Source organism: Drosophila innubila, assembly GCF_004354385.1.
Source record: "Drosophila innubila isolate TH190305 chromosome 3R unlocalized genomic scaffold, UK_Dinn_1.0 2_E_3R, whole genome shotgun sequence".
Lineage (NCBI taxonomy): Eukaryota > Metazoa > Arthropoda > Insecta > Diptera > Drosophilidae > Drosophila > Drosophila innubila.
The window spans coordinates 22,289,645-22,316,487 of record NW_022995380.1 but is presented as its reverse complement, the minus strand read 5'-3'; the positions used below and the strand labels follow the sequence as shown (position 1 = coordinate 22,316,487).

General features: G+C 39.2%; 3 protein-coding genes and 1 long non-coding RNA gene across 5 annotated transcripts; 3 read left to right on the top strand and 1 right to left on the bottom strand.

Annotated features, from left to right (window-relative positions):
* The first annotated feature begins 146 nt into the window (after positions 1–146).
* On the top strand, positions 147–2,281 carry LOC117789783 (DDB1- and CUL4-associated factor 10 homolog). The gene is made up of 3 exons (XM_034628916.1): positions 147–451; positions 508–877; positions 936–2,281. The coding sequence occupies exons 1-3, from the start codon at positions 147–149 to the stop codon at positions 2,130–2,132; spliced, it is 1,872 nt and encodes a 623-aa protein (XP_034484807.1). The 3' UTR covers positions 2,133–2,281.
* Positions 2,276–11,200, bottom strand: LOC117789781 (pre-mRNA-processing factor 39). Of its 2 annotated transcripts, none has more exons than XM_034628914.1 (8): positions 11,117–11,200; positions 10,739–10,827; positions 9,597–10,503; positions 9,342–9,541; positions 9,158–9,283; positions 7,546–7,820; positions 5,815–7,089; positions 2,276–2,860 (listed from the first exon to the last, which is right to left on the bottom strand). In XM_034628914.1, the coding sequence occupies exons 1-8, from the start codon at positions 11,157–11,159 to the stop codon at positions 2,530–2,532; spliced, it is 3,246 nt and encodes a 1,081-aa protein (XP_034484805.1). In that variant the 5' UTR covers positions 11,160–11,200; the 3' UTR covers positions 2,276–2,529. The 2 variants fall into 2 exon arrangements, with proteins under 2 accessions (XP_034484805.1, XP_034484806.1); XM_034628915.1 differs by having other exon boundaries at positions 2,276–2,857.
* On the top strand, positions 3,960–4,527 carry LOC117789784. Its single transcript, XR_004617931.1, has 2 exons — positions 3,960–4,016; positions 4,093–4,527. It is a non-coding gene; the product is annotated as an uncharacterized LOC117789784 (long non-coding RNA).
* Positions 11,201–11,320: 120 nt separating the features above from the next.
* Positions 11,321–14,685, top strand: LOC117791691 (serendipity locus protein H-1). The gene is made up of 3 exons (XM_034631509.1): positions 11,321–12,591; positions 12,648–13,855; positions 13,923–14,685. Exons 1-3 carry the CDS (start codon positions 11,549–11,551, stop codon positions 14,336–14,338), a joined length of 2,667 nt encoding a protein of 888 aa, XP_034487400.1. The 5' UTR covers positions 11,321–11,548; the 3' UTR covers positions 14,339–14,685.
* Positions 14,686–26,843: the final 12,158 nt, after the last annotated feature.

The following is a 26,843-nucleotide window of genomic DNA, read 5'->3' as shown; positions in this document are numbered from 1 at the left end:
TGAACAAACAGTTTTGTGATCTATTCACGGAACTAAATGACCTACAATCAGGGATTTAGTTCTCTAGAAAACTGTAAAAATTTTATATACACAAGGCACAAATAGATTCTGTAAGGAGCAGGAAGATATTACGGACAGTGCACACTATGGAGCAGTATCTGAGACGGCGAGAGAGCTGCTGGCTGCATCAGCACCGACATACGGGCGACGAGAATTTTGTGATGCGTCGCATTTATAGTTCCATGGGCATGTTCAACAGTTACCATTCCAATTGCAAGCCTGGCAGGGCTGGACTGGATACCGGGGCTATATTTAATCTGGAATTCAATGCTGATGGCAACATCGTGGTGGCCGCCACTCAACGCAAGTGTGTCCTAGTTTTTGATGCAATCACACAAAAAGAAATCTTCAAGGTTCCCGACGCACACACCGATAGCGTTAATTGCATCAAGTAAGTGGCAAGGTCTTGGTATTAACATTAATTACAAGGTAACATATGCATTTTAGATTCTTTGACGATCGTCTGTTTGCCACGGGCTCCGATGACTTTACCGTGGCCTTGTGGGATCTGCGCAATATGAAACAGAAGCTGCGCGTCCTGCACGGCCATTCCAATTGGGTGAAGAACATTGAGTACTCATCAAAGGACAAACTGCTTGTTACCTCTGGCTTTGATGGCAGCATATTCACCTGGGACATCAAATCGCAGACAGAGCAGGGATTAATCTCACAGCGTGTCTTCCATGCCAGTGGATTGATGCGCTGTCGCATCTCTCCAGCGGGCGATAAGCTTGTTTTTTGCACAAGCAGCGGTTACATTATGATTGTACATCACTTGGACCTGACCACATTACACAAAGATCTGTGTGGATTTAGGGTTAGTGGGAATAGAGTATAACAACAATTATAACTAACGTTTGTTTTACCATTGATAGCCTGGAATCTACAGACTCATGCAGTTGGGCGAACAGTATATACCCCAAGCAGCTAAATACGATCATGTGTTCTCGAAACGACAGAAAAAGAATCGTGTGGAGTTGGTCACCGATTTTCCGGATCAGAATGATGCTGAAATGATAATGACCCTACAGATTCATCCACAGTGCCGTTGCATGCTCACGCGCAATGTGAGCTGCGATGAGCAGAGCGAATGGACATGTATACACGATATTAACGAGGAGCCTGAACAAACAGACGACGATGAGACCGGCGACGAGGACGAACCATTGTCCAAGAAAAAGCGCACTCTACTGCCGCAACCCAGTGAGACTGAACCAACTGAGACGCCCGAGACGCGATCACCCGCACGTCCAATGCTACGTCGATTTATGCGAGCTAATACGGTCCGAGTTAATGGCGGAGCGCCGGTTGCTGGATCCGATAGTTTCATACCGGACATCTGGGCGGCGGAGGTGACTGTGCAGGAGCGGGCCATACGCCAGAGCCGGGCACGTAACTCCAACAATCATGTCAGCGGCTACAACTTTGTGTACGCCATCAGCAGCGGTGTCTTGCCATTGAGATCGTCGTTGGCCAATCGTCTGTTAAGTGGATCGGCGCGTACTCGCGCTGGACTGGGAGCCGATCAGCGCATTGCTCCGGCAGAAGCTGCAAACACAGCCGACACAAACACCAGTCGAAGCAGCAGCAGCAGCAGTAGTAGCAGCAATGGAAGCAGCAGCAGCAGCAGTGACACCACCGTCAGCCTAGAGTTTGGACCACGTTTGCGGATGCGACCGTTGAGTAACATTTCGGCGGCAGCAGTTGCCTCAGCGGGAGAGATTGGTGCGCATACCATACTGGTGAATGCAAAGAAGCTACTCTACTATGCCTCCGAGACCAACAACAAGCCGGGCTTTATAAAGGAGCCGGGTTTCTCAGCCGATGGCCGCATCATCTGCTCGCCTTATGCCAACGGTGTTCGTTTGCTGGGTTACCAGGCGGACTGTAGCGATTATCCCAGCCAGCAAATGCTCGATCAGGTTAAGCATAGTCCGCGACAGCTGGTGGAACTGGCCAACATTATTGAGCACCAGGATGTGGTGCTCTGCGCCAAGTTTAGCCCCAAAGAGCCCCTTCTTGTGACTGGCTGCAATGGAGGCGAGGTTGCCTGGTATAGGCCATGTCTCTAATCCTATCCACATCTCTTCCCCACACTTTGTACATTTGTTTTCTTTCAGCTCTAGACACGTTTGTGAACATTCAAATGTAATTGACAACAAATTAAACAAACTCTCACACACACACACAATGAATAATTACAGTGTAACGATTAAATTAATATCCTTTATTGTATATAATTTGTATTTGTGGCTTTGCGGCTGCCTGCCGTCTACATTGAGGTTGCGTGTGGGCGTGGCTGTTGCACTTTATATTCACATACGTATATGCTACATATTTCTTTTTTTTTTTTAAATTATTTATAATAAGAATTCAATATAAAATTACAAATATCTTTATGTTATTCACTAATTTAACGGTGCTGGGGTTGACAAAGGCGAAAATCTAGGGTTTGCTTGCCCCAACTGTCTAATAGTAGTTACCATAACCGCTCCATTGGCCATAATTGTAATTGGTGCCAGTGCTGGCGCCACCAGAGCCATAACCACCCCACTGATTATAGTAAGAGTCATAGGATTGCTGCTGCTGTTGTTGTTGCTGCTGCTGTGGCGGATAGGCGGCTCCTCCACTTGGTTGACCATAATATGCCCCTGAGTTAGCCGAGTTGTAGTTGTAGTTTGCATTAGCGGCTGCCGCATTGCCATTGTTGTAGCCAGCTGCTGGTGCTGCCGAGCCACTGGGGAGAGCGGCTCCATCCTTGCTGTTGGTCGATGCCTTGCGAGAGGGACTGCCGTCACTGCTGAAGGTACAAAATTATATATTAAAAGAGAAAAGTAGGAAAGTTTTTAAGCCCTTGCAGAATCTTGCAGACTTTCAAAAGAATTTGTCCTGTTTTAATCAAACTAGTTCTTTCGGTTCCGGTATCAGTACCGGTACGTAACGGTACAACAAATCAATTTTGAATTTTGACATCGAAATAAATAGGGCAAATTTTTTTTAACGAATTTTCAAATATTTGAATGCAGAATGAATTAGGAGGACAAGCCATTATAAAAATTACGTTACGCTTGAAAATCGGTTCAGACTCGACCAAGTTATGACAGTTTGAAGTTGGTCAGACTTCGGATTTAGCCACTTTACAAGTCCAAATTTTTGTTCAATTTGGCATGATTTTTACAAAAAAATTAAAGGTCTCAGAATCAAGTTTAAAGTGTTGTTTTATACTAATTGCGATATAGGGAGTTGATTAAAAGTGAAAACTTGAGATTAAAAATTTTGTATTTCCAAAATTTCAAAGGGGGGACCCTTAGCATCGAAATCAATATCTAGTAGAATCTAGAGATAAATATTTTTTTCTTAGAATTTAATAAAATTTGAATGCAAAATGAATTTAATGGCCAAATCAAGACCAAAATGAATTCCGCTTGAAAATCGGTTCAGTTTTGATCAAGTTATGACAGTTTGAAGTTGGTCAACTCTTTAACCGTACCGGCATAACGTTTCGGTGTTCGGTTCTTGGAAGAGAATTTATTTTGGTTACGGTCTCAGATCTGGTATTAAAAATGAAACGTTTAGTTTTGGTTCCAGTGCTATTCCCTGGATTGAAGTCTACACTTCATCGAAATAATAATAAAAAAGAAACAAATGCTATAAATTATTTGAAATATTTTAAATTTACCAAAGACTTGATAATATTTCCAGAATAATATTTTGGGAAAATTATTTAAGTCCGTATTATGTAGAACAGAAAAATGTTGAAATAACATTATTAACTAAAATTTTTGGGTATTGCCCGCCTGTGTTTCTGATAAGAGAGCAAGCTATTTAAGCTGTGTACTGCTTGTTCAGTTATTCAGTCCAACAAATTATTTCAATCAGAATGAAGTGGATCTCAGCATTTGTATTGCTAATCGCTCTGTTCAGCGCTGTGAAGGCTCGCAGTTGTAAATCTTACTGTAAGAATCAAAGTTATTTAATAATTCTATAAATAATTGAATTATATTAACAATTTACTTGTCTATATCTCTTTAGGTTGCAATGGTTGGCGAACAATTTATATAGACCACGAAGATGAGGTTTATATACCGGAATGCAACGGATGCATTAATAATTCATATTCAACCTACGATACAACGGAGATGCCCTGCTCTACATATTATACATTCTATAAGTGTGGGCATCGGCATCGTCGTCATCTTCATCACTGCTGATTCTGTCATAGCTTGTGTTTCGTGTACAATCAGATATGTCGGACTATACCCAAAGCCATGAACTGTTTGTGAAACTGCTTAGTCTAATAGCATGTTTCAAAAAAATTGAAGCCTAAATTTCATCGGACCAATGGGAGAAGAAGATACCACTGACGCTTCAGCCTTAATGAAAATACAAGATATAGTATCTAAGAGTCTTAGGGTATATTAAAGTATAATTGATGTAATTACATAGTAAAGTTTAAGCTGGTAATGATGTATGTATAAATTTATGTATGCAAACTATATAAGTAAAGATATAAATGAAATTTATTTATATGTGTTTTGTTTAATTATTACAAAAGATAATAAACAATATTATTTTGCTTATCACAAGCAGTGATGAAAATCCTAACTGTGTATCAAGTTCTCCCAAATCTATTTGTTTTGAAAAAGTGATAAGGGGAAAAAAGACAGCGAATAGACAGTAATGCAGAGTTATTACCATGATGGCTTAGTTATGATTTTGAACGATGACTAATGCATAGTAATACGAAAAAAAACATTGCTCAAATTATTTTGATTAATTTGGGATTACCACAAAACTGTTCAAGTTTCCAGAATACATATAAAAAATATTTAATTCCGAACATAATAAAGCAGTGGGACTATCAACAAACATATTGGCATATTATTTAATTATATTTGGCAATTGTCATTGATAAGCATTATGTGAACTAGGTGCATCTGTGGGTACTCCCTAATCGTAATTCAAAATTTTAGTCTCAGAGCTCTGTCTGTTTGATAAGGAAATTCCTTAGTTATTTGTTCAGTTCAACAAATTATTTCAATCAAAATGAAGTGGTTCTCTGCGTGTGTATTTCTAGTCTCTCTGCTCAGCACTGTGCTCGCAGTTGTAAATATTACTGTAAGAATCGAAATTATTTAATAATTCTTGATAATGAGCTTTGGTGTACAAATCAAACATTTTGTTTTCGTAAATATTTTCAGGCCACATTTATATGAGAATCCTTTATGTGGATCACAAGGATGATGTTTATATAACCTACGATACTGTGGAGATGCCCTGCATTACATATTATTCATTCTATAAGTTTGGGCATCGGCGTCGTCGTCTTTATCACTGCTGATTCTGCCATTGCTTGTAATTTGAATAAAATCAAATATGTCCAATTCTACCTAAAGCTATGAATTCTTTGTAAAACTGCTTAGTTTTAAAGCATTATCCAAATAGATTGAAGCAGGGAATAAAACCGAAACATATATAGGTTACGGTTTCGGTTCCGGTAAGTCATGAAATAACTATTTTGGTAAAGGGTTATATTTCAGTTTTTTTTTTTCAAATTTTCAAATTTAAAGGGTTACCAGTTACTTGGAACCATGGCTATGACGGTTAAAAGATAATAAAATTTTTTTCAGGATATATAAAAGACAAGTTCGCTTTAAATATGGCCATAACGACTAAGCTTGTTGTCCTGATCAAGCATATGTATAAGGAATGGGTATACAAAATATCTATATATATTTATCTGGTTGCACATACCCTTTCTTTTGCGCTTCGTTGGCCTTGCTGAGTGCCTGTTGGAGCGCACGCTGTGCATCCTGCAATCCTCTGGCCGTGCTGCCAAAGTCCTCGAGAAACTCGACTTTCCGCTGGGCAAACAACACTTTCTGATCTGGTTCGATGTCAGCGCGTGCCATGAACTTGTCCATAATCTGGACAACCTCGAGCTCCACAACTTGCGGTCGTTGCAAGCACAGATCAATCATTTGGAGTGCAACACGTGTGTTGGCCGGATCACGTTCTAGCGCCTGTTGTAACGCCATCAGGCCAGCATCGAGATTATTACAGATCTTGTTAAGAAATCGAGCGTACTTGATGGACAAACTGCCAGCGATGGCTTTGTTCTTGCTGTTCTCAATATAATGCTTGTAGAGCTCACGGCACTTGTCCAGGGCGCCACGACGACGTTCAACGTTGATGCGACGATAGGCAATTTGTAATAGATTGGGACAGCGTTGTTCAATGCGCTCCAGGACTTCAGCGGCGCCATCAAAGTTCATCTGCAGTTCCTCGAAAGCAGCCCACATCAAGTGTAAGCTGGGCTTATCCGCATGATGAATGCGACAGGCACGACGATAGACATCGCGAGTTATATCCAAAACATCTGGAGATTCCTCACCCAACGATTCCAGATAGCGTAGCATCTTAAGCCAAAAGTCGTCGTACAAGGCGCAGGCGATTAGACAACGTTCAAAGAGCACCAGGATTCGTTCACGATCACCCTTTTCAATCTCAAAGTCCAGATAATCCTTCCAGTTCTTGAGCTGAGCACGCTCCAAAGGTTTCACATGGAAATAAGGACGCTTGATGCCCTCTTCGAAAGACCAGCGTGCCGTCACCGCAGCCACAGTTGACTTGTGCACCTTGCGGCGCGCTGAGATGACCTTCTCCTTAATGCCAGCTATCTCCTCCTCGGTAAGCGTGCCAATATCACTAAAGTCAATCTGCGGCGTCTTTGAGGCGACGACGGTGGAGGGCGATGATTCATTTCCAGTCAGATCGGTAATATTAGCCGATTCCTCGGCACTTGTATCGTGAGTTTCTTTTGCATCATCCTTTTGCTTTTCGTCGCGTTCACGATCACGTTCTCGATCACTTTTAGCTTCCTTAGAGCTGCTGCTGTCACGTCGACTTTTAGACGAGGACTTCGATGATTTGCTCTGCTGACGGTCGTGCCAATCCTTACGCAAGCGTACAAGCTCCTCATTACCAATTGTGGCGGTAACTGCATGCTGATTTATCACGTCCTGGAAACTGCAAATGAGTAAACATAATTAAAGTACGTTAACTTAAAATTAGTCTGTATATTATCCAGCGTCGGATCCAATTCACTTTTATGTCATATTATTCGAAATAAAAAAAGGCCTAACAAAAATCTAATTTCAATATCAATGAATAAAGTAGAGAAGTAGTAGTAGAGCTAATGAAATGACCAATTCGAAAGCATTGAAAAAAGAAAGTGCTAATAAATTTATTTCTTATTATTACTGAAATTTAAAAGAAATAACACTTAAAACTAAAAAAATTATATAGTTATAAAGTTTTTTATATAATTATTTAATGTCAAAAAATAAGTGTTTTCATTTATTTTAAATTAGCATTAGTTTTTTCAATGCTTGCAAAATTGGACTTAAATAGCACTGTCTTTTTCCAATGCTAGCTAAAGTGAAAATGATAATGCTTATATGCACAACTCCGATATGAACTCACTTGTCAAAATGGCCATTGTAGCCTTGGGTGGGTATGGTGAGCAGACGGTCGTATATCTGGACAACGCGCTGATAACGCTTGGATTCGTTCTCCCAGCGTATGTAGGCATCCCAGAGTTTGTCGGAACGAAACTCGAGACCACAGGCCTGGACAGCTCGTTCATATTGACTGCGTATGAACTGCTCGTCGTCCCCATGATTTGACTTGATGTGCATCAGGTAGTGTATCCACAGATCCACCGATAAAGGTATTGCTTCTAGGCCACGCTCAAATACCTATTTGTTGTTGTTTTTTTTTATTTTATTCATTTTTTGTTTAACAAAGTTTTTGATTCGGTTTCGGGATTTGATTGTTGATCGTAGAGAAGAAATAGAAATGTTTTTAAAAAAAATTTGAAAAAATTTCAGCAGGTTCCATACTTATTTTTCATTAGAATCTAACTAGCTTGCTGCTGATCTTGTTTGGTGATTGTGTGTCGATGTTTTGTCAACTTAGCAATTAACTTAATAGCTTACGTAACTAGGAATACATAAAATACGTACATAGTTAACATATACACAGAAAATAACACACGTTTTTTGTTTGAGTTTATTTCATTATTTTTTAACACACAGAGAGACTTAAAAATTTCATTAAAACGCCATTTGTACTTACTTACGTACTTCACGAGAATGTGTTGAAGGAGTCGAAGGAGTTGTGGTGAGAACGATAACGATAACATGCGAAGTAGATCTGAGAAGTTGGCAAACGACAAACAAACGACTAGTCGAAATCGTGGGACTCTCTTTTAATGGAAACTGTTTTTACAACTAACGTTGTAGATAATACTTTCCGCAATAAGACCAATAACTGCGTCCATTTGTGCTTTCCCACATTGAAAAATTAAATTATGGATTCTACCACGAAAATTACAATTTTTAAGTAAAACTATTTAAATAAAAGACACTTACAAAGCGAAGTTATTTTTAAAAAACGTTGAAAACGGGCGTGCTCTGAATTCCTTAATCATTGATAAGACTAAAAAAAAACTAATTTCAATTTTTCCCTTATAATGCCTTTACAAATATTAATAAAAAAAACTTCGATGTGCATTTGAGTAAATAGGGCCCCGAGTTTTTCAAAAATTCCAGTGTAAATTCGATATCGTAACGTTTAGATTGAATGAAAGAAGAAATATTATATTTATAATATATGATATAAAGACATACGTTATTCCACTTTCATAACAATTCATTTACAATATCGAACTTACAAGTTACACTGTTGTGTAGATGTTTCCCTCATACCATTTAGGGCTACTTAAGCCACCTCATTGGCCATCCAATAAACTACTCAAGCGTGTCCCTGATCTACACACACTGACACGGTCTAGTGACAAGGGATAAGTATCAGATGTGTTTATTTTTTATATTTCTGTTGGTTTTTTCATTTTGTTGTAGCGCATATTTTGTTCTGTTTTGTAAACGTTGCTTTTATTGAATGTAGTTTATTTAGTTATAATAAATATCATTATAACAAATATGGAATATCAAATTGTCGTAATAGTAAGAGTAAGCGTAAAACAAAGAATAGCAAAAATGTTTAATTGCATGGAATTGTGTGGAGTACTCACCTTATAGCAGTTGGCCTTGATGCCCTTGCGCTTCTCATAGTCGGCGTACTTCCGCCAGTAACCATAGCAGTAGGGATAATGCGACAGGAATGTGTCGTAAGCTTCGCGTGCCGCCTCCGCATCAGACTAAAATAGAATTCAACTATAAATGTAAGGTACACCTTTGGATAGCTATTGCACTCACCTCGCTGTCCACGTATTGGAGTAAATATGTCCAGCCGGTGAAGTCGGTGGCATCGTCTTTGACGACACGCCAGTATTTGTCCAGATCGGGCAGCTTTTTGCGCTCTTTATCTTTCTCCCTATCCTTATCCTTTTCCTTGTCACGCTCCTTATCCTTTTTGTTCTCCTTCTCCTTTTCCTTGTCTTTCTGCTCGCCATCGGCTTTAAAAATATATATATTATTTAATGTATCACTTATTTTACATTTATTTCTCACCTTCATCAACTCTCGCTCGCTTCTCTGAAGGCGGCGCATCGTTGCTCTCTGTGGTCGGACTGCCGGGATTATATTGTTCGGCAGAGTTCACTTTCGTGCTTGTTTCATTGCTATTCTGCAGCTCGTCGTCTACTTTAGTCGGCGATACATCGACATCCTTGCCAGCCTTACGTTTGATACCAACCTTCCCATCGCTAACATTGTTATTGTTGTTGTGAGTGGGCAATTCATCCTCGGAGATTACTTCAGCATCTGCCGGCAGTTCAGCACGTTGTGGAGCTGGTAATTCCTCATCGGAAACCTCTTCGGCATCGTTGATCTCTGGTTTGCTTGGAGGAGGCAATTCATCCTCTGAAATGATTTCTGTATTCACAATTGTTGCATTGCTGGTGTCCATGTCATCGGCCAAGCTCTCTGCAATGGCATGATGCGAGCTGGAATCCTCAGATGAATTGAGTTTGCTGTCCTGTGGCTGAAGTGCATCCACGACATTAGACTCAAAGTCAGATTTTTTATTGATGTCTGCTTCATCATTGCCACCCACAGATGGCAAACTGTTGGCATTATCTCCAGCCAATGAGGCCAATAGTGAGGTATCTACACCATCACCATCAGTTCGACTTTCTTTGATATCATCACTGGTTTCCGAATGTTGTTCCGCCACGGCACCAAATGGAAATGAGGAACTCTTTTCATCAACACCGCCAGTTGTTTCTGTGGTGGCTAACATATCCACATCGTCATCTAGATGCTCCTGCAGTTGCTCCACTTCATCGTACTGACCCTCAACAACGACAGCAGGATTGACCACCTCCGTCTGCACCATATGCTCATCCTCATCTGCCTGCACCATGGCTGCTTCAATATTGTTGACTTGTAACTCGTTTTCCTCCTCGGGATCACTCAACTGTAAGATAAAAATTAATTACAAATTAACTATTGTCTGATAACAGCGCGCTCTCTCTTTCGCTCTGGTTCTGATGCATCAGTTGGCCCTTGCAGAGAATCATTGGTGCCCTGTAGAGGCGCCATCATATGCGAATGGAACAACGCCACATTCACATGAAGATTGCTCGTTTTTCATCAAATGCAAATCAAAAGGAATATTGTATATTCTTTATTTGTGTGTGTGTGATACTGACCTGTGCTTGCCGCTTGGAAGTGCGACGAGTTGTTCGCGCTGGCGTTGCAGCTGCTGCTGCCACCGGTCGGCCGGAGCGTGTGCGGCGCACTAAAAAATACAATACAATAAATAATTAATACTATTTAAGATACGTTAAACGCGTATGTAACAGTTTACATATATTTGTATATGTATATGTATGCGTGTGTCTCGCCGTTTGTACAATGTGGTGGGTTTTCAGAATGCCGCGTGATGTTCACGTTTTTGCATGTACTGTCTACTCAGTGACTGCTTTTAGTTTTCTCGCTATGTAATAATGTAACTAATAACCCATATGATTTAAAGTTCACAGCGTACTTGAATCTAATCATTGTTAAGTTTTTAAATATATTTTTACCTGAATTTTCTATCACAACGTTTTCGTCTTGTTCAGACGCCATTTTTGTATTTGTGGCATACAATTTTTGTGGTAACACTAGTTAAATACTGGTGTGACCGTATCGTTGTAGGGTAATAATCTATCGAAATGTTATGCCAATCGATAAGTTTTGTTTGAGCAACTCTGAGTTACAACGGCGTCGCGTCTTACAACACTGTTTGTCAAAATGGCGACTTGAGAATTCATAGCGTGACAAAAACAAAGCGCATTTCACAATATTTTCGGTGTTTTTGTGCAATATTTAAGTGTTTTACCGTGCGAAATCAAGCGAAATGTACAAATAAACAGTGCTGTGACTGCAAACTATTAACCAGTGTATGAATATTAGCTGTGCGAAAGCCAGCAATTGAGAAACGCCGACCGCATAACCTTTACGTGTCGCAGTTGCGAATGGAGTGTAAAGGCAAATCCAAGAGAATGAAAGAAGAGGCGCCAAGCAAGAAATTGCCGCCTAAAATATATGGCGGCGACTATGCGGCTAACGCGAGTACTCCAACCAAAGCGGCCCACGATGAGATTCTCAGTTCCTTGCTGCGTATTAACAATTTCGATTCCATATCGAGCATAAAAGATGAATCCCTGGACATCGATCTGTCGGCCTGTGTGACAATTAGCTCGGCGAGCTTCATCAACGGGAATAGCCTCTCGTCCACAGACTTTTGGCGCGTACTCGATGAGAGCGCTCAGAACAACACCGAACTTAATTTATCAGCTGATGTGTGCCGTGATGAGTTGTCTGCTCCCAGTCCCAGTGCAAGTCCCGGCACCAGTGCAGCCGTCGTGGCGAATCTATCAAATGGCAGCTCCAGTGACAATCACAATTCGGAGTTCAATGTTACCTTTCTACGTCCGGAGCCGCCAAATGCGTTTACCAATTCACCGTTTAAGAAGATAACAACAACGCCAGTGAAGCTGCCGTCACCGGAGCAAATGCAGCTGCAAATGTCCCAGACACAACGAAAGCCTCGTCTGCCAGCGGCAACAGCAGTCCGTCTGAAAGTATTCAAGGAGGAACCGGGTGAAGAGAAGGCATCCCCGTCGCAGCTTCCAAAACCTCATGTGCTGACCAAAGTGGAGCATTGTGAGACGGATCACTTGCCACCGGCGTTTACCATCTTCCAGCAGCCGCAGCAGATGCCGAATAATATGCCACCACCGGCAGCGCCGCTGGAGAATAATGGGAAATCATCGTTGGAGCTTGAGTCGCCGCCGCCGCCTCTTTACAAGTGCCTTGACTGCAACGGTCTGGTGCTGGACAATCCGCAACTGGTGAGCACACACAAGGCGGCAGCACATCGACTTCGCATTACCTACAACTGCTCCGAGTGCCAGCGGGAGTTTGAGTTGCTGGCGGGACTCAAGAAGCATTTGAAGACGCATCGCAGTGAGGTGCGTAAGGATACCTGGAAGAAGTGTCCGGATTGCGGCAAATGGTAAGTCTACACATTGTGACCACTCACTGCAATCTCTAACGGTTTGATATTTGCAGTTTAAAGCTGGGCAGCATGTGGATGCACCGCAAGATACACAGCGACAATAAGAAGTACCAATGTGATATCTGTGGCCAGAAGTTTGTGCAGAAAATCAATCTAACACATCACGCACGCATCCACTCCTCGGAGAAGCCGTACGAATGCCCGGAATGCCAGAAACGATTTCAGGAACGATCGCATCTGCAGCGTCATCAGAAGTACCATGCCCAGACCCGATCGTATCGCTGTGAGAAATGCGGAAAAATGTACAAAACCGAACGGTGCCTGAAGGTGCACAATCTGGTGCATCTTGAGCAGCGTCCATTTGCTTGTACCGTGTGCGATAAGAGTTTCATTAGCAACTCGAAGCTCAAGCAGCATTCAAATATCCATACGGGCATGAGACCCTTTAAATGCAACTATTGTCCGCGCGACTTTACCAACTTTCCCAATTGGCTGAAACACACGCGTCGTCGCCACAAAGTGGATCACAAGACGGGCGAGCATCTCGAGAACATTCCCTCCTACTGCTCCAAGAAATCCACCACAACCAAGGCACAGAAGGCGGCAGCTGCCGCAGCAGCAGCAGCTACAGCAGCTTCATCATCATCAGCAGCATCAGAGGATCCATTGGCATCAAACGAAGCGGAATCAAAGTCCAATAGCGAAGTAGCCAAAGCGCCCGCCACAAATTCGCCAGCAGCATCCGCGAAGCAGACGCGAAAAAAGAAGCAGCCCCAACAGGCAACTTTAGCCGCCTTGGGCATCACATTGCCAGCGGGCACGGCACTTCAGCAGGTGCATCCGTCACCACAGCCGGAACGGAAGCTGTTAAATGTTGTGGTGTCACCGCTGCCACCTCCGCCAACGCCAACGCCACCGAAACAAACGAAAGCAAAGCGAGAGCGCAAGCAGCTGGCACCCAAGCAGCTACAGCAAAAGCCACCTCCACTTACTCCCGTGCCTGTTGCAATGCCACAAATTAAGAAGGAGCCACAGTCGCAGGGTCAGTTTCTGGACTTGCATGGTCTCAGTCTGACCTCGGCCGAGGATTTGATCATGGAGCAGGCGCTTGAGATGGAAGAGTGCGGACTGTATGATGCGCCTGTTGTCAGTACTGATATGGGCACCTCGGATAACGCCATCTCCTCTGAGGCAGCCGCCGCCCTGCATTTCCAAATTAAAAACGAATTACCCGACGAGCTGCTACCTGACGAAGAGTACTGTAAGTAAAATTGCCAAGCCTTTTCGATAGTATATATTGTTAAATTTTTATTTTTTATATTTTACAGTGCCCCATAAGCCTACAAATGGCAATCGCTTAGCCTGTCCCTCGCTTGAGTCATCACCGTTTTCTTCGCCTGCATCTATGGAACTGGCAGCGGTTTCCAGCACCAACAACACCACCTCTAGCTCCACATCAGCGCATGTGCACACTGGACGTACCGCCAACTATTATCTGCCTGCTTTTACGCTAAATGCGCAGGGCAAGCTGACAAGTTGTACGAGCACGGGAAATGGGAATGCGAATGGGATTGCCAACGGTCCGACAACAGTTTCGGTGGTGAATATGCCGGTGTTTATGCACTCCAATCAAATGTTGCCTTCCGTGGACACGCTGCTCTTTACCACACAGACCGGCAATCGTTTCTTTTCCGGCAAGACAATCGCTGGTCCAACGGCCACGGCGCCGCCGCATTTGACATGATCGCACGGCGGCTGTGGGCCGTCAACGTAAACGCCTCAACGATCTCCTGTGTCTTAATTAAGCTAGAGTTTGCGACCACGTCCGATAAAGGCAATGATTCGGATTATCTTGAGTTTAGTTTTTAACCATAATGTTTAAGTTAGTACGACGCTATATTTGTTTTAAAGATAGACATAGGTAAGCAAAAATTCTACATTATGCTAAGTAACGATGTATATATAACTACATACTTATATATGTATGCGTATATGTATTTGTATAGATACTATGATTTACCACCAACAATACATTTATTATTTTTACGCTTAACACCAATAACAATAAATAACAAATAAATTTCATATACATTTAGTAAAATTTATTTGTTTTGTTTCACTGTAGTCCCAATGTTTCTTAAACTGTGCGCTTACCAAACTGTAAAATGCACATTGCATTTCCCTTGAGGGCACATCTTCCACTCCTGGGTGGCTTGCCTCTTGTTATTGCAGCAACTGAGGCACCAGCAGCAGCAACATCAACCCGTCATTCAAATGGTCACATATCAAAGGCAAAGGCAAACGAAGCGCTTAAACGTTTTGCCTTTGAGTCACGCGGTTGCATTTCAAATGGTTGACTTGGCCAACCACCCGATCACCCGTCCTCACAACCAGGGTGGCTCACACCCCACATATGGTAAAGGGGTGACTGTGTGGTTGTGCCTATGCGCTTGTGATTTTAAATGACTAATACGGCGTGAAAGTGAACAGCTTAAGCTATTCAACAAAATAATAATAAGAAAAAAACCAATGCTATAAATTATTTGTCATATTTGAAACTTACCAAAGACTTTTTAATATTTCCAGAATAATATTCTGGGAAAATTATTTAAGTCCGTATTATGTAGAACAGTAAAATTATCAAAAGAAATGTTGGAATAATATTATTAATTAAAATGTTTGGGAATTGTCCGCCTGTGTTTCTGATAAGAGAGCAAGCTATTTAAGCTGTGTACTGCTTGTTCAGTTATTCAGTCCAACAAATTATTTCAATCAGAATGAAGTGGATCTCAGCATTTGTATTGCTAATCGCTCTGTTCAGCGCTGTGAAGGCTCGCAGTTGTAAATCTTACTGTAAGAATCAAAGTTATTTAATAATTCTATAAATAATTGAATTATATTAACAATTTACTTGTCTATATCTCTTTAGGTTGCAATGGTTGGCGAACAATTTATATAGACCACGAAGATGAGGTTTATATACCGGAATGCAACGGATGCATTAATAATTCATATTCAACCTACGATACAACGGAGATGCCCTGCTCTACACATTATAGATTCTATAAGTGTGGGCATCGGCATCGTCGTCATCTTCATCACTGCTGATTCTGTCATAGCTTGTGTTTCGTGTACAATCAGATATGTCGGACTATACCCAAAGCCATGAACTGTTTGTGAAACTGCTTAGTCTAATAGCATGTTTCAAAAAAATTGAAGCCTAAATTTCATCGGACCAATGGGAGCAGAAGATATCACTGACGCTTTAGCCTTAATGAAAATACAAGATATAGTATCTAAGAGTCTTAGGGTATATTAAAGTATAATTGATGTAATTACATAGTAAAGTTTAAGCTGGTAATGATGTATGTATAAATTTATGTATGCAAACTATATAAGTAAAGATATAAATGAAATTTATTTATATGTGTTTTGTTTAATTATTACAAAAGATAATAAACAATATTATTTTGCTTATCACAAGCAGTGATGAAAATCCAAACTGTGTATCAAGTTCTCCCAAATCTATTTGTTTTGAAAAAGTGATAAGGGGAAAAAAGACAGCGAATAGAAAGTAATGCAGAGTTATTACCATGATGGCTTAGTTATGATTTTGAACGATGACTAATGCATAGTAATACGAAAAAAAACATTGCTCAAATTATTTTGATTAATTTGGGATTACCACAAAACTGTTCAAGTTTCCAGAATACATATAAAAAATATTTAATTCCGAACATAATAAAGCAGTGGGACTATCAACAAACATATTGGCATATTATTTAATTATATTTGGCAATTGTCATTGATAAGCATTATGTGAACTAGGTGCATCTGTGGGTACTCCCTAATCGTAATTCAAAATTTTAGTCTCAGAGCTCTGTCTGTTTGATAAGGAAATTCCTTAGTTATTTGTTCAGTTCAACAAATTATTTCAATCAAAATGAAGTGGTTCTCTGCGTGTGTATTTGTAGTCTCTCTGCTCAGCACTGTGCTCGCAGTTGTAAATATTACTGTAAGAATCGAAATTATTTAATAATTCTTGATAATGAGCTTTGGTGTACAAATCAAACATTTTGTTTTCGTAAATATTTTCAGGCCACATTTATATGAGAATCTTTTATGTGGATCACAAGGATGATGTTTATATAACCTACGATACTGTGGAGATGCCCTGCATTACATATTATTCATTCTATAAGTTTAGGGATTGGCGTCGTCGTCTTTATCACTGCTGATTCTGTCAGAATAAAATCAAATATGTAAAATTCCTAATACCTAAATACCTAAAGCTATGAATTCTTTGTAAAACTGCCTAGTTTTAAAGCATTTTCCAAATAGATTGAAGCAGGGAATAAAACCGAATCAAATATAAGTAACGGTTTCGGTTCCGGTACGTCATGGTATTTTGGTAATAGGTTTTATTTCAGTTTCTTTCTTTCGGTTCCTGTATCAGTACTGGTACGTAACGGTACAACAAATCAATTTTGAAACATTTTAAAATGTTAAGACGTCGTTTTTAAATAGGGCAAAAAAATAACGAATGCAGAATGAATAAAGAGGCCAAACCATGATCAAAATTACATTCCGCTTGAAAATCGGTTCAGATTCGACCAAGTTATGACAGTTTGAAGTTAGTCAGACTTCGGATTTAGCCACTTTACAAGTCCAAATTTTTGTTTAATTTGGCATGATTTTTTACAAAAAAATTAAAGGTCTCAGAATCAAGTTTAAAGTGTTGTTTTATACTAATTGCGATATAGGGAGTTGATTAAAAGTGAAAACTTGAGATTAAAAATTTTGTATTTCCAAAATTTCAAGGGGGGGACCCTTAGCATCGAAATCAATATCTAGCGGAATCTAGAGGAAAATATTATTTTCTAAGAATTAAATAAAATTTGAATGTAAAATTAATTTAAAAACCAAATCAAGACCAAAATGACATTCCGCTTGAAAATCGGATCAGTTTTGATCAAGTTATGACAGTTTGAAGTTGCTCAACTCCTCAACCGTACCGGTATAAACGTTTCGGTATTCGGTTCTGGACAGAGAATTTATTTTTGTTACGGTCGCAGATCTGGTATTAAAAATGAAACGTTTAGTTTTGGTTAACGGTTTTGGAAGCGGTTCCAGTGCTATTCCCTGGATCGAAGTCTACACTTCATCGGGTGAATGGAACGCTACCCTTCGCCCTGCACGTTAATGTCAAGCATCCTCTATCAAATTTTTTATTTACTCTCATTCGCAATATGATTTGTATTGTAATAGGCGTACAATAAAACTGAATTAGAAAACTGAAGTATTTCGATTTATGGAAAATCAGTTGAACAATTTGCCATATCAATGAAATATTCAGGGTTAAACAATTTGAGGAGCATAAAATTATTATGCCATATGTCATATACATAAGTAGTTGAACCCTTTCGAGTGTGTCTCGACACACACACGCACACACACTCTGAGCCTGCCACATAAAGGGGATACAAAAATGTTGCTGACAATGTCGCGACAACAGGAATGACAGCATAATAATAATAATAATAATAAAAGAAAATATAAGAAAACACACTGAGAACCTGTGCGTGTGTGTGTTTGGTTGTATAACTGAGGCAGTGGCAACAACAGCAACAGCCACAAAAGTATCGAATGGCATAAATAACGTTGCACAGTCGCTTTCCATGTGCCTGTATGTATGTGAGTGTGGGTGTCTTTGTGCATGTATGTGTTTGGGGGATATGGCAACGAACGAGTTACAGTTTCAACAACAACAACAATGATGATGAGCAACGACATAAGAAACGGCGCCTGCCGTCTGTTTGCCAACGTTTTTGGCGCGTTCTGTAAATATTTACACATGTAGCAGTTACCTGTGATTGTTACCTGGGTGTATGTGTGAGTGTGAGGATGCCACAGAAACGTAAAAAACCTACCAATGGGGGTAGTATATTGGTTACACTAATTTCAAAACAATTTAAAAAATTAATAATTGTATTATTATTATTTTATTTTAACAAAAATAAAAAAAAATATTTTTCTTAAATAATATAATGGTAATTATTAAAGGAATACAGTTTACTTCATGTACACTCATTGAACCACCCTCGCAGTCGCTGAAAATGTAGTGAGTTTGTATTGCGGTTAAGGTGCTAACTGATGAAATACTTGTAATATATAGTAAGTGTGTTAAGGGAAATGTTTTAAAGGAAAATTGTTGCCTACTTTTAAAAGCTGTCATTTAATATTGCCTCGTCGATATTTTAATTAAGTGTATAATGATTGCTGCTCAAACAAGAGAATGTACAACAGCAGCACATGCACTCCTGCCTAGACTAAATGCTTGCAGTGGGGCGTGGCAGTACCTCTGCCTCCTACACACACACACACACACACTCATCGGCTGTCGTCTGTCGTCTGCTGTTGTCGTCGTCTGCACAAAATCAAAGCCAACAAAACAAAAAGCAATAACACACCAGGCACGTGACTTGTTTACCATATTGAATTATTTGTCTTTACGGTTTAAATGTCCTCACTGCACACACAAGAGCACAAAAAGGCTGCCAATTTTCGTACTTACTACGTACTCTACAATCTACAGACTACAATGTGAACAACTTTCAGTGCTCGAGGTAAAAATTGAAATTATTACGGAAATATTGTTTGACATTCTCATTGTTGTGTCCTGCTTTTGCTACGTGCGTGGGCGTGGGTCATGCCTCATAATGTTGCAAAACTCATTCAGCTGCAAAAAAATGCTAATGTTGATACGTGTGTAAAGCTATTGCTATTTTTTTTCATTTTTTTTTCATTACAATTGACTTCTCCTATTCTTAGCCAGTATTTTCTTCCATAATTTGAAAACCGTTCTATCGACTACTTTCTTTTTTTTTTTTCCATAAAAATAAATACCACCCTCAAGACCTCTTGAATCAGGTCTTGACATGAAGATCTCCGACCAAAATTTAGACGATCTTCCCAGTACCACCCCTTAAACCTCCCCCTAATAAGTTATCTTTAATTCATTGTTATGTTCTATCATTAATTTTTTTGTTTTTATTTTAAGTTTAATTTCTGATTAGTTAAAGTGGCCTTGTAAGGTAGGAGCACACTCATCTTTTGTCAAAATTTCATTATATATTTATAATAAAATAAAAATAAATGTTTTATATACATATATGAACATTTCCAAAGAAGGTTGAAGCGAAAAAAATTTCTCTACACGGATAAGAAACTTATTTTTTTTTAAATTATCTTTAATAGCAGTTCTGAAAATAATTAATTTATCTTGATGAATAAAATGACTGTAAATTGTTTTCAGTAATATTTTCTTGTTTATTGACACGTGAAGCAATTGACTACATTTTTGTATATTGTTTTTGCTGGTTAAATCTTTGTGGTTGTTAAATAGTTTATATTCCGAATACTCGTTGCACGTTAGAAAGTGTAAAATTTTTTTTCAGTACTTGCATCATTTTTCATTTTTCATGGCAGATATGTATAAAAGATTTTTGCATATATTTCGCGCAGTCAACTGACGATTTTTTGCTGCTTGCATAAATCAATTTATCAATTTCAAAGTTGCTCCGCTGCTTTGCCTTTTTGTTGTTTTTGTCGCTTTGGTGAGTTTGTAAACGTTTGTCAAAGTGTTTTACTTTTTTTTAACACCCAGCTACTGCCAATCCCACAAGTCCTCTTACTACCACGATAGTGTCAACAACAGCAGCCACAACAATAACAACAACAACAACAACAACAACAACTTGAGCAACAACAATAACTATAACGTAACGAAATGCAAATGCATTTTGTCGCGAAACGCATAAAATGCATCTCAGCAATGGAAGGTTGAAGAAGAAACCTTCCCCTCCCCATCCAACAGCCACCACTTCATTTGTCATTTTGTCACATTAACGCAATGGAAATGCAATATGCTAATGTCAAATCTTATGAATGAAAGCAAAAATATTTGCCATGCAGTTGCTTTTGCCATAAATATTAAAGTGGCCACGAGTTAAACGAGCAAAAAATTGAGATATTTACTTCAGTTTGCTAGCTTTAGATTGATATTTTGGGGCAAAACAGAAAACAAACAAAAATCTGACTTTACAAATTCTGTTGAAGAAGAAATTTTTCCCGATTAGTTTTTGATTGATTTGATTAAGCTCTAAATTCAAAGTAAGCAAATAGTAAGGTAAAGATTGCTGCATGATTAACATATTTTATAAATTAATAATTAAAAAAAAAACTAATACATTGTTTTTAAAGTACATTAGAAGAGAAGCCTAATTTTATACTTTGATTATACAGGAGCTTCTAACATGTTTAATCACTCTAAGAAATGAATCAAAGTAACTACATATATCGAACACTCTAGTACTAAGTAACACAAATGAATAGAAATACAGTGTCTTTAAGTCTTAAATAATACTACTAAATAAATACTAATCTTGAGGAGGCAGTTAACTGTCTGTGTGTATCTTAAGCTTAAACAAATCCATGAAACGACTAATCCCCAAGCGCACACAAACATGAAATGCCAGTAACCATAAGTTACCGAGCCACCAACCCACCATGAAACCAACCCACCAATCTACCAACCCAACAGAAAGGCAGAAATCTTTCTGCTCGTTTGTACAATTAACGATTCATATGCCACGCATTAAAGTTTTGCATTTTAAGTGAGCCGCAAATCTTTTGGCACGCTTCTTAAGATTTCCAAGAAGCCAAAACTCAAAGCTAACTTTTGTGAGTCAAACTGTATATATGTGTGTGTGTGTGTGTGAAATATGTAAGTAAAATCCGCTTTTCATTAACCCAGCGCAGGGTCACAAATTGAGAGCAACTCCTTTGGCTGACAGTCAAAAAGTTCTGAAGGACGACATTTCTATTCATTACTCAAACACTAAGTAACATTTACACACACACGCACACACACAGATACATTGACATAACGAAAGATATAAGATTTGGCACCAATGGCACATTGATTTGGTGTCTCTCGCTCCATTTGGTTACCACTTTTGGGAACCGAAAAGACACACGCTTTATTAGCTTGATGAAAAGTTAACTTAAGTTTTGGCCAGCCCTCAGCCAGAGAGAGAGAGAGACAGAGAGAGTGAGAAGGACGAGCTAAAGACTGAGAGAGATATTCCTTAAGTGGCTGTTTGAGTGTGTATTTAACATATCGCATGTGTGTAGTGCGAGAACTAAATATATTTCAATAAATTCAATTACAACTATTTTTAAAAGGGGTTAAAAGCCTTTGCTCTATTAAAGCAGCAGACAGCAACCGTAGTCGGCATTAAACCAGGTAAATGTTACACTTCCATTTGCCAAGTGGATTTCCCAATGGCAAGAAACTAATAAACTTTTACCGCCCGCCAAAACATGAAGTGTCCTTGTATTGAGTAACATGGCACAGATACAGAGTTCACAGCAGCGCCTGTTAAAAGTGCTGTTATTGACGGTCTGCTGTTGCACATAACATAATTTTTCAGCTCATAACATGCTGTTAGCCTCCCCTTCCACAAGCGGGGCAATGTTCGAAAAGGGACAACGCAGGGGTGTCTGCGCTGTTAGCCTTAACATTAACAGCGAGCTCTGTAAATTGCGAGCTGTTATGTTAGTATACAGACCCAGAAAATGTTAAATAGTGAAAATGCTTGGCCGTCTGTCTTTGCTGCCTGTGTCGTTAGCATTTGATGTGGGCTCTGTTATGTTGAAATAAAACCAACAAATTTTGTTAAATAAATATATATAAATATATATAAAATTAAAGCTTAAGAATAATAAGAAATAATAACAACACTAAGAAATTTTGAATATACTGCTGAGATATAATTTAACTGAACTATAGTTTAGTTCAATTTTATCTCAGTAATATTTTCAAATTTTCTTATTGTTAGTTAGCTGTGAAAAATGTTATTTAAACTTCATGTTTAAATAAGCATTGTATCTCTACTCAAGAGACCTTTAAAATGATACAAAGTATATTTAAATATACCAGATTTGGGGCAATTCGTATTCGATTAATTTTAGATTGTTTTCAATTGCTGGCACTTTAATTAGATGGTAACAAAAACGTTTAATGATAATATTTCATAAGGAAAAACTGCTGTCCAGTACCTACAAAAATAATTACATATATTGTTTTTAAGTTGTTTTTAAAGTCCATTAACCCGTTAAATTTTTAGTGGGAAGTCTGAAATATTTGTTACACTTGACTACCTCTTAAAATCGAGTGCAAACTTTCAGCTTTTAACTGCACTTAAGTTTATTTAATGCCATAATTTTTGGCAACTTGTGAATGTTTTTGGGTGTAATTACAGACACGAGCGAATGTCTTGAGTTTTGTGCCATAAAAATAAATAAACGCCGTCAGGTCTGGGGCACATTTCATTTTCGGATACAAATGACAGTCATTAGGCAGTGGAATTACTTTTCGTTTCTCGTTATTCGTTATTCGTTTTGAGTGGCAAACTTTAAAGTGATTGCCAAATGGTAAATGAAATTTCAAGCATTTTCTATATGAGGCTAAATGAAATCACCAGCAATGCGCTTAATTTGCCGCCCAATGCACAAATGCCATAGGAACTGCCAAAAAAGAAAAGAATAAATACAACAAGAACAAGAATTCTTGAAGGAATTCAGTCGTATGCGATGAAGAAATGAGAGCAAAAGTGGGTGGTTGGCTGATAGAGAAATTGTTTGGGCACAAGAAGTGCATAAAAATGACAGTACTTGTGTATTTGCAATTGAGCGCACAAAAGTTTTCATAAATTGCATCAATTTGACGACGGGGAAAGAAGGCTCATTCTCGTTTGCATGGCAAAAGGTAAGAGCTTGTTGATTCTTTCTTGTTGCCTTTTCTCACAAGACCCCGTCGAGTCAGTCAGTCAGCCAGTCAGATTGTATGTCAGGCACATGCAGAAAGGAAATCCTGTTGCGCCGTCGTTCCTTAAGCGGCATATTATTTTTTTATGATTTGATTTGCCCTTTTTTATTTCCCTCCCATCGCTCGCAAATGAAGTCTAAAATGCTGTTGATTGTGTATTGAATTACTGACAACGTTGCGGCGCATTCAATACAATGTGAAATCATGCTTACATCTTGATTGAACTCATCAGCCAGTGCGCCTTCATTCTCTCTACACAGTTGTCTGTATCATGCAATTCGATTTAAAAATATTTGCAAGACGACGCCGACGTCGCAGTCGACGCTGTGAATAATGAAATGGAGCAACGGGTCGTATTAGTTATATCAAAGGATATGCGCGCATTGCGCATCTTTGGCACGTGTGCACGCAGTTTAACTTTAATTGATTGCATTAGTATACAATTACGCAAAGTTCAACTTCCGTCCATTCTCCCACTCCTGTTCCTTCTTCCGCTCTATCTTAATTTCTTATTCCGCCTCTGGCCACTATTAATTCGATTAATGCAGCTTCAATGTTGTTTGAATCGTTCATAGAGATAACAACAATACTTATTCAGTTGGTTTCTTGCATTTATATGGCAATTATCATAATCCGATATCATTGAATATATAGTTATAATTTCTGAGTGGGTCAAATACAGCGTCTCATTTAACAAGCTTAAGTTCTTACTTTATAAACTATAAATCAGTTTTAGTAATCTCTGTTCAGCTTTATTTATTTAATTATTACTAAAATAGATTGAATGAAGTTGACAGATAATTCGATTATTTTAGGAAATGAAATTGATTTTGCCCAAAGCAATGTCTGGAATTGTGCAGCTGCTTGGGGAATAAGATAAAGTGTCCAGTCTAGATTATGGCTTGTAAGACTTGTTCAATTTGATCAATATTATAATTATAATTATTAATTAATATTTATTCGGGTTATCCAAATGCAATTTTAAATAATTGCATCGTAAACAAGTTGAATGTGTTTGCTTATGATTTCATTGTTTTGTGTGCTTAGCTAACGTAACTTGGCTAACTTGGCAGCTGCTTAAATATAAATAAGGCTCATTATGCGCTGTTGAGATAAATATGCCCATGGCCCACGCTGTGGCACATATTAAATAGCGACGGGAGCAGCAGCAGCAGCATGTGGCATGTGGCACGTATGTGCGAGCGAGTGATACGATTTGCTGTTGCAAAAGAAAAATGTACTCCTAAATCTATGAAAAGTCAACGGGCGGTAAGTGCGACGTGGTTGCCTGCGGTGGCACGTGCCAACTGACTAAAACTCAGAGCATACTTAAAGGGTCTACGCTGTGCCACATACGACATGTACTTCATTCAATCTATCTCTCATTGTATCTGAGTGTTTGTGTGTGTGTGTGTGAGTGTATTTTTGAATCCTCTTCTGTGGAATGTGCAGCAGATAATGCTCTAATGACAATTAGTTTTTCCCAGTGCCTGCCACTTGACAGCTTAAAATATCGTTGACTAATTAAAATCGTTTGAAATATCGCTTGACAACGATTTGCAGTTATGCTCTGTAAAAAATTGAGCAGCATAAGCGGGTATATAATTTCAAAATATAATTTTTAATTTATTTAATTTATTTAACTTTATGTAATTATGTTAAATATGTTGATGCCTATAATTTCTTACTTTTTAAATAATTATAATTATAATTTAAATTTAGGTGGAAAGAAAATCAAGATATTCTTAGTGAAGTGAAATTAAGTGTAACGAAAAATAGAGTTAAATTTGAAAGAATATAAATAAGTGTAATTAAGTGGTAACTGTTAGTCAAGCTGCCTGAAATTTGATTGGGGTTTCTGTGCCTTTTGCAATTTCCTTTTAGCGACTTATGTATCTGCCGTGGAGTCGATGGAGCCATGCAAATTGCATGTCATTGGCAGTCGAGCAGTCCACCAGTTGAGCAGTTGAGCTGTTGAGCTGTTCCGTAATGGCTGGGGGAAACGGAGGAGGAGTTGCAGGGGAGAGCAGAGCACTCACATACCGGTGGTCAAGTAGTAATTTCCGCTGTTTCTTGGTCGTTAAGCTCTTACTTTGTGGACGCTAATTAAGCTCTGTGCTTGAGTTGAGCTCAATTAACACGGCAGAGCAAAGTGACATTTGCATGCAATTAGCGGTTATATCGAGTTAGTACTGCTCTCCACTCTACAACCACTTTTTCTCTCTGTCCAATGATATTAAGTCACTTACGTCTTGGCACGTGTAAATGCTTTAAGACCCTATGAAAATGGCATAAAAGTCGTTTCAAACGCTAAAACAAACTTCCACAGCAAAATTGTTGGCAATTACATTATTATTTGCATTAAGGGAATTCCCACACTGCCTAAACTCCAATTGAACTCGGCACAAACTTTTGAAAATCTTAAGTGGTTATGGGAACGTTGCGTCCATTTTATTGCGCCAAATCTTTGACAGAGTCCGAGCTTATAATAGCATTGCCAGCTGTCCTTAGCCAATGTGTTTTGGGTTGTTGCCATTTTATTATTGTCGATTCACCAGCTGAGAAGAGGCAGAGACGGAGAGAAGGAGCAAGAAAGAGAGAGAGAGGGGGGATTGTTGGAGGCTGGCATTCATCATTTTTCAACCGTCGTTGCCATTTCCGATTTGCGACGTGTTGCGATTTCTATGCTAGGTGTGAATGCGTCTACTGTCGCCAGCAAGCCACGCCCACCGCTCCGCTCCGCTCCGCCCCCTCCCCTCCCCTGCTCTCCCTTCAAATTTCACACCCGTCGCTGCGCGCGTGTGGGTTTCAACTTTTCATAAACCTTAAGTGGAAAACTTTTATTTTATACCCAAAGCAGTTGCTACGGCCTCTAAGTTGCTCTCCATCTTCGTCTCCTTCTCCTTCACGCTTTCATTCTCGTTGTCGTTTTGTATTGTTTATGCCACCTATCCGATTACCTTCCTCAGCCCTCCTTCAGCCTTGCTGGCTGTTTGAAGATTTAAAAAAATATGTAGGCCGGCCGGAATGTCCGTCCCTTGGCCAAGTCAAAGTCACGTAAAGCAAAAGTTTTCTAAATGATTTTAACGCCTTTTGAATTTTTTTGTTAAAACTTTGTGAAGCGGCTCGCGTCAACAAGAGCCTGAAAGTAGGCAATAAAAATTGTCAAACAAATAAATATTTGTAGTACAGTGATGACTGGCTAACAGGCGCAACAGCTGACCTTATTTTAGATAATAAGCAAGATAAAATACAGTAGCGCAATTTTAATTGTTTTAAAATACAAGTTAGGCAGTTAACACTGTGGCGCTCGTTGTATGAAGCACTGCAATTATTGCGTTGGGGAATAAATTGTTAG

Bases quoted from the DNA above. Each gene is read 5' to 3' on its own strand.
- LOC117789783 (XM_034628916.1), top strand. From the start codon at position 147: ATGGAGCAGTATCTGAGACGGCGAGAGAGCTGCTGGCTGCATCAGCAC. The intron at 452-507 runs GTAAGTGGCAAG...TATGCATTTTAG, and splicing joins GATAGCGTTAATTGCATCAA to ATTCTTTGACGATCGTCTGT. The intron at 878-935 runs GTTAGTGGGAAT...TACCATTGATAG, and splicing joins AAGATCTGTGTGGATTTAGG to CCTGGAATCTACAGACTCAT.
- LOC117791691 (XM_034631509.1), top strand. From the start codon at position 11,549: ATGGAGTGTAAAGGCAAATCCAAGAGAATGAAAGAAGAGGCGCCAAGC. The intron at 12,592-12,647 runs GTAAGTCTACAC...TGATATTTGCAG, and splicing joins TGTCCGGATTGCGGCAAATG to TTTAAAGCTGGGCAGCATGT. The intron at 13,856-13,922 runs GTAAGTAAAATT...TATATTTTACAG, and splicing joins GCTACCTGACGAAGAGTACT to TGCCCCATAAGCCTACAAAT.
- LOC117789781 (XM_034628914.1), bottom strand. From the start codon at position 11,159: ATGGCGTCTGAACAAGACGAAAACGTTGTGATAGAAAATTCAG. The intron at 10,828-11,116 runs GTAAAAATATAT...TGTATTTTTTAG, and splicing joins CGTTGTGATAGAAAATTCAG to TGCGCCGCACACGCTCCGGC. The intron at 7,090-7,545 runs GTGAGTTCATAT...ACTCATTTGCAG, and splicing joins TACAATGGCCATTTTGACAA to TTTCCAGGACGTGATAAATC.